The 12,098-nt window shown below is 38.3% G+C and overlaps 1 protein-coding gene across 1 annotated transcript; it reads right to left on the bottom strand.

The window, feature by feature from the left end:
- Positions 1 to 556: 556 nt before the first annotated feature.
- hrh2b (histamine receptor H2b) lies at positions 557 to 10,207 on the bottom strand. The gene is made up of 3 exons (XM_071461529.1): positions 10,108 to 10,207; positions 4,493 to 5,235; positions 557 to 4,276 (listed from the first exon to the last, which is right to left on the bottom strand). Exons 2-3 carry the CDS (start codon positions 5,111 to 5,113, stop codon positions 3,797 to 3,799), a joined length of 1,101 nt encoding a protein of 366 aa, XP_071317630.1. The 5' UTR covers positions 5,114 to 5,235; positions 10,108 to 10,207; the 3' UTR covers positions 557 to 3,796.
- Positions 10,208 to 12,098: the final 1,891 nt, after the last annotated feature.

Below are 12,098 nucleotides of genomic sequence, written 5' to 3'. Positions count from 1 at the left end.
AAGTCATGGAAAATAATGATGAATAAACAAAGTTAAGTTTGTTTTTTGAACTCTCAAAGATGACCCAGTGCGATTAAAATGATGTATTAGCTAACACAGGTTTATTTGCTAAATAATGCTGCACATGTTTATCAAATCATCAATAAATCTCTCTCTAGTTAACTAAGCACTTAACATATGCATCTGTTTACGAACTGAAGTATGACAAAAGCAGGGCTGTTCTGTTTTGTTTCAGTGTGTTACATGGGTCTTGGTAAAATTTATTACCTATGGGCACACAGCAGACAATATATCTGATTACAGTTTGTCCTGCTTTGTTTTCTCATAGTTTCAACCCTTCAGTTCATCTCAAATACTGCTGAAAAGCAAACTCTCTTTGCAGTGATACAGAAATGACTATACTCTGTAAACACTGTACCTACGTCTGGATGGAATTTCTGTGCTCCATTAACACAAATAAATTGTTAACACTGCAAACACTCACCTACGCAATAATAATACAATCATTGACACTGACGTAAAAGTGGTGGTCTTCGTACAGCAGGTTGGATTTTATTTATTTTTCTATTATAGAAATGTGACACAGGAAATGATAATGCAAGAGTAAACCAAGATACCACAATGAAAACGACTCAGCCTCTGAGATGACGGAATATAGCTCGGTCCCCTGACCTTAAATACACAATGAGACAAGTGCAATATTAGATTATCACACTTATAAAACATGTGATGACGCACACTCCATGGCCACATTGTGGATCTGTATGCCTCTGTCTGTTTATTCATAATTCATAATATAATTCAAAAGCACATTTTCTGTCCCATTATGTAGAACCACAATTAAAGACAATTCTGTCTTGACATCTTGGGTTAGTGATAATCACGAGTAAATCTTTTTTTCTTTGTTTTTTACATTATTCCTCATCTTCTTTATTATTCTGGGGTCAGTCCAGCTTCAGCTGCAGCACACCAGTACACCATGTATCATCAAACATTTACAGACACACAGACTCAGGCTGATAAGGTTTTAAGTACCTTTTTATGAATGGGACTTGCCATTTTAACCAGAACTTGTGTCACAGATGTTTATATTATCTATACATACTTAATAACCTGATTTTGGTTTTGATACACAATATGCATGTAGATATCTTAAAGACAAACAAACTATTTTACTTTTCCTTTTTTGGCAACCAAGCAATGACATTTTAACTTTCATTTTATTTTGTATTTTCTTAGAGGGAACATTCTTCTATAATTGACCATTGCATGTGCATTCAAACAGAAAAGATGTGAAAAACATTGCAAACCTTCATCACTCAAACTGATTTCAAGGTCAGACTTCATGTATGTGTATAAAACCACTGAGAGAGGCTCCTCTGGTGGACTCCAGTAAGTTTTACAGAGGCAGTTGTTTAACCTCCATATGGCTGCAGATGCACCACTTTAGCTCTGAACTCTGTACTGAACATGACGAGGACCAGCATTACAAATTCATCCTGCACAGTTCAGATGACTCGGCTGCATTTAACATTATCTATTGATGGCCCTGCATATGTCACTGTGCAGCTGCTGGGTCGATCACCAGTTCCAGACCTTATAACGATAATGTCTCCTCCTCAGCAGTATCCTCTCTTCTACAGGGTTGAGACAAGTTATCAGTTCATCCCAAATCAATTCAACCTCCTTCAGCTACCATCAGCAGCACTGAGGCTCACATAAATCTTTAATTAGAATCACACCCAACTTCCCCTGCCTTGACAGTGCCATTGCTTGAGCACTACTTCCATCTATGCCTCACCATTTACATAAGTGTCATTTCAAGAGTGGCAGTCCTGTAACTGATCAGATACTGGTAGCAGAATTGTATCATGCATATATAAGGGTCTGTCAAATCTTAAAACACATTCGACTTCATACATTAAATCAAAATGGGAGAAGGAAGGGGGGATGATTACATGAGGGAGGGTCGGGGGATGGACAACAATATAAAGGTATCAATAGAAGGGTATCAGCTCATGGAAATGAAGGGAGTTGGGTTGGAAAAACCTGATAAGGTATTTTAGTACACTGGATAATAACCTTCCTGAAAATGCAAACCACAACCATATTCTCTGGGACTACCTTGTCATCAGAGACTATAGGAGAGGGATGAATAATGCCCTAAGAGACATTTGAAATGTGAAATTAAGACTATATATTTTGGAGTTATGCCTCATGAATGATTGAAAAGAAATACATTTATTATTTAATGAATGCCTGGTAAAAAGAATCTTACCAGGAAATGGTTATCATAGGAGAGCCCAGCTTTAAATGCATGAGCGGAAATTGCAACAGACATTTATAAAATGGAGATAACAGCACCATAAATTGGAACAATGTACAGCAAAGTGGGAAATATGGATTAACCACGTAGCACCTTATAGGCCTGATGTTACTTTCACAAATCAATAATTTTGTTTTCTATATTTTCCCCCACCTTTTCTATACTTTTGCTGAGATTTGTGACAAACATGAGTATGTGGCATATAGTTTGAAGTCTGAAATATATGCAAAATTGTGATTGATGCTGAATGTCAAAAAAGTAATAAATAAAGAAAGAGTGAAACTCTTAACTGTCATATAAAATGTCTGTATCAAATCATTTATCAATTAATTACATTTCATTGAATTATAAATACATACAAAAGATTTAATTTAACTAAAAAGTACATGTAAGTGACAAAAAGTGATAATAAATACACTTTTAAATAAATAAAATATTTAATTATTCTGCTTTATAAATGAAATGACTGAATTTATTCATTCATTTGTAAAATCAGTTCAAAGTAATTGAATTTCTGGTGCTCTCGTTTTTTTGTTTAATCTAGAGTGTATGTTTCTGTGTGTGTGCTCAGGCTTTATGTTTGTGTTACCAGTGTTTATTCCCCTATTATTTCAGCAGTGGGTTGTAGTTTGACGATGTTTCAGCTGCTGAATAACATGCAGGACAATGAATCTGGTGACATGTGCATCAAGATAATGAAGAGATTTGCATTTATTTATTTGATATGATGCATGTGCATTAGAAGAAGTCTTAACTACTCAGATGTGTATGGCGCAGATTTACTATGAACCATCAGTGCGACTTGTGTTCACTTGGAGGGTTGGATGCATACTTTGCATACATTGAATGCATAAATATTTTAAAAAAAAAGCACTTTTTAAAACAGGTGCTTTATCTAGTTAATCTGTTGAAACATCCAGGAAGCCATTCAGGTCATCCTGTTTGGATCAAGTCAAACATACACATATTGTACATATCAGTTCAACTTGCTGGACACTTATTCACTTTCACTGGCAGGGTCGAGGCGAGAGAAAATAAACAATTTGCAAACTTTTAACCACATGTGTGTGCCTGCAGCATGCTGGGAAACCTACTGAGTCATCTATTCACTGCGCTCCAGCTCTGCTCTCTCTGCCTTGATTTTCACTGTTGCATGCTTTTTAGACCGTCTACTGAACAGACATGTCAGCACTGCGAGTTTCATCCACTGTGTAAAATAATCAGAAAAATAATGGGCACCTATTATTTTTAAGCACGTGGATTTTATTTTGCTTAATCTATCCAGTACACTAACATAAAATGTGTTTAACAACCATGATGTTCTGTCTTGAGTTTTACATAAATGGTGCAATCTTTGGCAATATACACAAAACATCTAACTGATACTGTAAATGGTTAGCTAATCTGGTACTGTGAGTGGTGGAGCGATGCTTTGCTGCAAGTCTACAAGTCCAGCATATCCACAGCATTTCACCTTGGCTCATCAGGGACGCCATTTCTCTCATGCACAGTGAGGCTCTTTCCCTCTGTTTCTGTCTTAACCTTTTCTGTATGTTTGTCAGAGTGCTGGGAAGCCCTTTGTCCGTTGGCAAAGGTCCATCTTTTATGCAAAGACACACGAGTAAACATTGGTTTTCTGCGAGAAGATCCTGTACAGTGAAGCAGCTCTCCGTAGGCCCTGCGGAAATCCCTGTTGAAGGCTGGATACAGGATGGGGTTCAGGGCTGAGTTAAAATAGCCCAGCCATAGGACAACAGAGTGAAGTGTATTAGGGGGGTTCGTCTTTTCCTTTATTCCCATGCAGGTGAAGTAAGTAAAGTAGGGGAACCAGCAGATGACAAAGGCCCCCAGTACAGCTGCTAGGGTCATTGTGGCTTTGTGCTCTTGTGCTATGGCAGCAGTTGATGCTATGCGTGCAAATGATGGTGTGGCAGCACGAATACGCCGCACCTGAAAAGATTGGATGAGAAAAGGTTTGAGAACCAGAGGGTACAGAAAATGGGATGAGCTCCCTCACTGATCTGATGATAAAGGATTTAAAATAGCAACTATGGCTTTGTGAATCATATTTTAATTTGAATATTTTACTGTGTTGCTAATGTTTGTTTCCACTAAAATGCATAGCACTCACATAGCACATTTTGCAAAATGATAATAAACACCCACCTGTTCTCGTGCCACTCTGAATATGCAAAGATACATCCCACACATAAGCAGCAGAGGCAGGTAAAATGAGCCAAAGACATAAATAAGGACGTAGTTGTTATTCCATTCAAACTGGCAGTAGCGCCCCTCTTTGTCCTCATCCCCCATGCCCCAGTCCAAGTGCTGCACTCTGTAATCCACCGTGTTCCAGCCCAGGTGGATGGAAACAAAGGAGAGAGCCAGTGACAAGGCCCAGATGGTGATCAAGGCCAGTGTCACCCTCACAGGGGTTACTCTCCGGGAGTAGATAAGGGGAGCTGAAATGGCCAGGTATCGGTCCACACTGATTGCCAGCAGGGTCAGGATGGAGGATGTACACAGCATGACATCCAGCGAGATGTAGATGTTACACAGGGCTCCTCCGAGGGGCCATTTCCCGCTGCGCAGCTCCACAGTGGCAGACAAGGGCAGCACCAGCAGGCCTAGCAGGAGATCTGTCACTGCCAGCGACACCACAAAGCAATTAGCAGTGCGCCACAGTCGACGGCTGAGCCCCACAGCCAAACATACCAGCACGTTCCCACCAATGGTCAGAATGATAAACAACACCAAGACCAGCCAGCGGAGAGCTGTGGAGATCATGGTGCCCTCCTCTTCAGGCACTGAAACAGTGCTGCTGTTTGTATCTCAGTAGAAACTTATCTCCAAACTTCCTCAGCAACTGCCGGTTCACTTTCCCATCAGACAAATCCTCTCCACAGCTCCTGTGTGCGAAGGTAAATTGTCAATATTTGGAAAAAAAAATCACCATATTTTCACCATATAAATGACACCCATGTATTTCAAAAGTAAAGCAGTTTAGTTTACCCTTCTGCCATTTAATGAATAGTTTCAATGTAGCTGCCCGTCAAAGGTCAAATGACCAAAAATGGCCACAGAGAATATGACTTACAGAGGAACTATGCAGTAGGCTTGAGGACATACATTTCTGATACACAGTTCTACAAGGAAATATACACCTGATTTTGCAGTCAATATAAAAAATAGGCAAAATTGTTCTCTCCCTATGTTGTGTTATTTAAAGCAGCGACATTTGCAGTACAGTAAACAACAGCCTACAGTACATTCACAGCTGAACATACACATGCCCCGACAACCAGAGACTATTGACACACAATTAAACCTGTAGAGGTAAGCTGAGACAACAACAAAACTCACAAGTGTTGTGTAGAATTTATACTCATGTCAGCAGTTACACAGCACACGTCACGTTCCTCTCTCCTACGTACATACTATCTGACCTGTCTTAGCTCCATAAAGTTCTTATACGCCCACAAGTTAAACATAACAATCCTCCTTCCTCTGCTTCCTCAATGCAACAGTGATGTTCTCGCACTTAGTTTGTTTTCGACAACCAGCAGTCTATCTTTTCCATATAGTATAAAACATGTAATCCTGTTATATGCTAAAACTACTACTCTTTACTACTCTCCATTGTAATCTATGTCACGGTGCATCAGCATTCGCCTGTTTTTCATGTGGCACAGTTCATTTATTTCCAGGACTTTTTGCTGTAATTATACAGACTCTACATCACATTAATCAACTTTCTTGAAGGATTTTGGCCATAACTGGTCTTGAGCTACGCATATCTGTGAAACTAGTAATAGACCTGGAAGATCTACAACACAGAGAGAGGTTAAGAGAGTGAGCTTTCCTTTGTATAAACACAGGTTGAGGTTGGAGAGCTGGTCCCTGTAGAGACGAGATTTACTACAGTCAGAAACCATTCGGTTAAAGCGTGGGCTGCGCTATATTGTGCATCACTGTCTGGCGAATACAAGACAGGATCTTAAAAACAATCATAAAACATTTGGTCACAGTCTAAGGAGTAAAGTAAACAAATCCAAGCTTTTTAAGCGCAGGATGGTTCAACAACACTCATGAGTCTAAAACAGCCACATACCTTCTTTAAAAACGACATGTAATTGGGCTACTTTCAGCATCCAAAAAACAAAAAAAAACAAAAACAAAAATAGCTTCACTGATGGGTTTGCATCCATGACTGTCATTAATTATAAATGAATGATTTTAATATGATCTACCTGGATCAACAAACTTCTTTGTTTTTCTTCTCTCTCAATGCCCCAGCTGCCCTGCCTTGATAATGATGAACGGAAATGTAATAATAAACAAGCTAAACCAATTCAAGTGCTAATATAATTCAGTGATGTGAATCTAAAATGTATGTTTCATGTTCCATGTGTTGCACCTGCATCAGCCCGTCAGCTTCATCATTCTTTAAATACATTTTGCAAATTTAAATTAGATGCCTAAAAACGGGCACAACTCTGATGCTGTGTTTCTAGTGTCTTATAAGCAAGTGGAGCTAGTGCTTGTGGTCTAGCTCTAACTGTGTGAGACTGCTGTTTGATGGTGTATACGTACTGTATGTTTGACAGTGTTGTTTTTAATTTACTGTGTGCTTCTTTATCATGGGATTACCATGTACACATGTCCTCCCATAAAAAAACAGATGGTAAATCCTCTAATTAAGGTTCTAAAGCAGAGATGAGCTTTATAACAGCAGACTGATACTGACATTAATAGAACTGTATTTAAGAGGTTACATTAAATAGATTGACAAAGGTGGGTTTTTTTTTACTTTACTATAGCATACTATTATATTAATGTTACATGCTCTCTCAAATCAGGATACAACCACCTATGGCTTTAAACCATATGCAATCAAGTGCCAGTCATTTCATTTTATAATTATGATTTTCTGTGTGTTAGCATCTTCAATCTGTAAAATCCAAATAAAATATCTAATTTAAGTCAAATGATCACATGATTACTACTGATGCTTGTTGATACACAGTTGACCCCTCTGACCTGTTTGTGGATGAGGGGGAGTTACATTACAACATTAAGTTAAGACAAATAACGTCATATGGAAGATGTCACACTTGTGCAGCTGTTTTTTTCTCCTGGCAAAGAATTTGTTTTGTTTTATCTCTTATACAGCTATTGACACCCATCTGGCTTGGATCAGACTGTAACTAACCTCTCTATGCAAACGTGAAAACACAGTGCCACACAAGCAATATTCAAATATTTATGACACCTAGAACAAACAGTCCTGCTAATTCAGGCAGAGAGAGTAGTAATGACAAAAAGCAGGAAAAAAAAAGGAAGCAGCAATGACCAAGATCCAACAGGAGCCACCTGTCTTTTGTTTTCTGACAATAACTGTGTCATATTCAGGGTTTTCCCCATATAATATCATCTACACTGTCACGACAAATATAATAATACTAATTGTTTACAGTAAAAATGATAACGGCAGCGGAAATAGAATTACAATGTTTAAAACAATGCCGGTGTTTAAATAAGCCTTTCATAACAATAACTTTGGTGAAGTATAATTTCAAAAGAACCTCAACTTTACTTTTGTTATCACAACTACTGCAAGCATGCTCTACAGCTAATTTCCTGAGCAAACACAGTTTGACTAATAAAATGTTAATGCATCCATAAAAGCCACTTTCAGAGTTCAATACACACAAGTTCATACTAAAAGACACCAGTGCAAGTCATGTAAAGTTGAGCTGTATGTATTTCTACATATCCCTTATGTTTTATGTGACCTATATAATAATAATAATAATAATAATAATAATAATGATGATGATGATGATGATGATGATGATAATAATAATAATAATAATGATATAGAAACTTATTCAGTAGTTTATAATAGCTCATCATCTCAAATGAAGATGTTGCCTTGTGTATCCTAGGGCTGTAAGTTAACTGATCAAACTAACCGTTGTTTGCAGTAACTGGCCATTCACAGAAGGGTTTTAAAAAGGTTTTAATGTTTTTAATAATGTCAATAGATTCCCCCCGCAGGAATAACCACCTCTTGTTTCCATGGTGACTTTGTTTGTTCAGAGTTTAGATTGAGCTGTGTTCCCACTCAGCCTGCTGCCCTCATTTGGTGCTACAACAGTCAGGCCTCGGAGTCAGGCCTGAGGAGTCAGAAATTACTCAATACAAAATTCAATGAAAGCAAATCATCCAATGTCTCCACTTTCATTTTGCCCTGTCGCTGGCGTGCAACAAGACTAATGTAACAGGTGAAACACAACACTATAGGACCATGATGATAGCCTGAGATCATTTTACACTTGCACATTGCATAATTAATTTGCTTCGTTTCCAGACAGTCTAAGAGGGAGAAAAAAAAATCTAATTTTCTTTACGTGAGAAGAAAATGTATATTCTCATTTAAAAAATTATGGTAATTTTTTGTGTAATGTTCACAACAACAGAGGACTGGTGTGAAATAAAACCACTGATTAAAACAGTCTGTCATATGATCCATGTGATGTGAAAGGCTGGTACACTGTAAATGTGCCTGCTGTACATATATAGCAGCAACACAGCAACTGCACTGAGAGCTAAATGAAAACTATGGCCACATTCTGTACCAACACTATGTGCATGAATGCGTGCTTTAGCAATGTACAGCATATCTCAAGCCTTATTTTGCTACTTAATGTAAGTCTGAAGAGCCACTTTAAAGATGGGTGTGGTAATTACCAATTGTGAGTAATAGATCAGTATCATCACATGTGCATCTGCTCCACATAATACATTATCTAATGTAATAATATGGCATCATGTTTCTGTTTAGCTGGTGTCAATATCATACAAGTGTGTCAGCTAACAACAGTCAGAGAATATGAGCCTAAAAATCCCCGGCATCAAGGAGCAAATTGGGTTTAGCTGGTGAGATAGATGAGTTAACAATGTGAGATAACAGTGTGGAAAAACATCCGGCCCAGATAGACTGAAGATGGGTAAACAAAATAGATCAATAACTAGACAACATGTGAAAAGTGAAACCACTTTTATGAGAAGTATGTGACATCCAAGGAGTAGTTACAGGATTTGCGTACAGTATCACTGCATGGTCCTCTTGTACTGAGCTTCTTGCACTTTCCTCAGCCAAAAGTAGGAAAAGACAAAATCTGAATTGGATCTGAATTTGGTAATACACAATTGTAAAATTCTTTAATATACATGTAACTGTACTGGCCCTGCATGCTGCTCTGCACCTCTGAAAGGATCAAAGTGGTTTAAACTGGGTGACAAAGTGACCCTTCAACATTACAAACTATATCTAACATGAAGTCCTGGCACCCTCACTCGGGCTATAACCTTCTGATAAGAGACTAATGAGCAGAACAATTACTGCTATCACAAACTCAAATGTACAAAAACGTCCTGATAACTTTGAGAAATACAAAGCACATATTTGTCTTATGGCCTGGATTGTGAGCGTACTGCTACTCGGTCAGGACTAAACCACCGACCTACATGCTTGCTTACATCCTGTGAATGTGTAACCAATGAAACATAAATGAATCACTAAGAAACACATACATAGGCCTACACTAATATACATGTCTGGGTGTCAACACCAAACATCAGGTTCAGCTTGAATCTTCGTCTTAGTTACTGGGAAGTTTAAAATGTAATGGAGTGTGTGCTTGCTTAATGCTCAGTCTTATTTCTCCACATAAAAATGTAAAAAAAATTAAAATGTCCAAAGTGTGTTGACTCACCTCACATGGTTTGTCTTAAATGTACATAAGATCCCAACCTTCTCCCCAGATCATGAATGTCTTCCTCTGGTTCCTTGAGCCTTCTTATGTCTAAACTTACTTCTCTCTCTCTCTCTCTCTCTCTCTCTCTCTCTCTCACAGTCTTTCTCTTTCTCTCCTCCCTCGGTTCCTCCCGTCTCTGATCTCACAGATGTGTAGACAGACTCATGCCCCCAGCATATGCACTTCTCACTCCCTCTAGTGCATTCACTCACCGACTGCACATGAATGTTTTTACTGTTGTTTTGACTTTATTTCAACAATGTATTTATCTAACAATTTATTTCAGCCCATATCTCCACGCACAACTCACAACTTCAGGGTGTTTTCATGTTGGATAATATATCACATCAATGTATCTCATTAGAATAAGACATGGGGATATTTAATAATCACCAAATGTTGCATCCACACCTCCTGTCCTTGTATTGTGATGTTTTTGTAGCCTCTATATTTTGCTTATGTAATGTACAGTAAGTACACAGTTAGTGTAGGTGAATGTAGGACAAGATGAGCCATGTTTTAAGTGTCTCCAATTAAAACACAGCATGAATTTACATGTGTTATAACTGAGGATGTTGTCATTAGTTTCTGTTGATGCTGATGTTTAGCAGGAGTAATTAAACTTGTTTCATGCTAACATTTGTTTATTATCATTTTAAAAAATTGTTCATCGACCAAAGTATTGGACAAAATAGAATTTGGATCTAATGATTGTCCTAGATGAAAAGTCAGACGATCATCAAAATACAATTCACCGTGAGAGGCACACCGATATCAGTGCAAAGTTAAATGATAATCCAGCCAATACTTGTTGAGATATTTCAGTCGGGACCAAAGTGGTGAACTGACAGATGGACATCATCATCCCACACTGCCAGCCTGACTAATATCATGCAGTGTCCTCTGAAAAGCATTCGCATTATCTCTATCAGTGCTTCATAATGTCAAACTAGTCTTGCTAGCCATTGGGTCTCTAATAAGGTACCCGAGATCACAGTAGCCATTGTGTTGTTGAACTCAAAAAGTCATTACTTTTTTATGAGTACTCTCTTTGGCTTTTCCATTTAGCAGTTTACCCGTAGAAAAACTGTCCTCCATTTCCAATCTTTGCACATTTACATCCCCCAGATTATTTCTGTTTCAACAACAGCTTTGTCTCCCATTAGTGATATGTAACTAAAACACCAACCTGTCACACAGTGTGGGATACAGTATCAGGTGAACATTTAGAAGAAGATCAGGCACCTTTCCTCATCACTTAGAAAGGTCAGTTCAGTCATGCAGACAGTTTCAGTTTTGACAGAAACTTCTGCCTCATGCAGTGGAGACAAAGGGAACTTCATTTATGGTGCTGGAGTATTTTTATAACCACAACATTAAAGTATCTTCCCAGCACTTGAGTCCCAACTCGGGAAAATTCACAGACCTTGCTATGAGTGTTTTTTAATGGGACCATTTTAAGCTGTAGCCCTAAAAAGTGTGACATATTGTTTTAATGTTGTAAGACTCTATAATCAAGACATGTAAAATGGAAAGAAAAGTTTTGCCCTTATCCATCACAGCAAAATGTAGGGCTCTTCGGAAATATGCGGACACGTGACAATATGTGTCAATGGTTTCTGTCAGACAAGGTGTGGCTCAGCTTTCAGAGCAGCTAAAACCATCCCTTCTGCCCCTAAATGAAAACAAGTTAACAATTAAAACAAGTTGGAATAATCATGCAGGCTAAGGAGATTAAACAATAACACAGTTAACTTGGAGGTTGTGTCACTCAGCCGTTGAGGGGTTTGTACTGAACTGGGAGAAAGTCATCATCCGTCAAAACTCCCCTCCAGGCAATTCAAGTATGGACATCTGGCACTGAAGTCACATGAAAAGTGACCACATACTTTCAGATGTGCGCAAACACGCGTTCATATCAAGTTAATCTTAATTAAACTAAACAAACA

This window comes from Trachinotus anak, unplaced genomic scaffold, assembly GCF_046630095.1.
Source record: "Trachinotus anak isolate AG129_WGS33_773 ecotype Australia unplaced genomic scaffold, CSIRO_AGI_Tana_v1 ptg000024l, whole genome shotgun sequence".
Taxonomy (NCBI): domain Eukaryota; kingdom Metazoa; phylum Chordata; class Actinopteri; order Carangiformes; family Carangidae; genus Trachinotus; species Trachinotus anak.
This window is presented reverse-complemented; position numbering and strand designations above follow the sequence as displayed.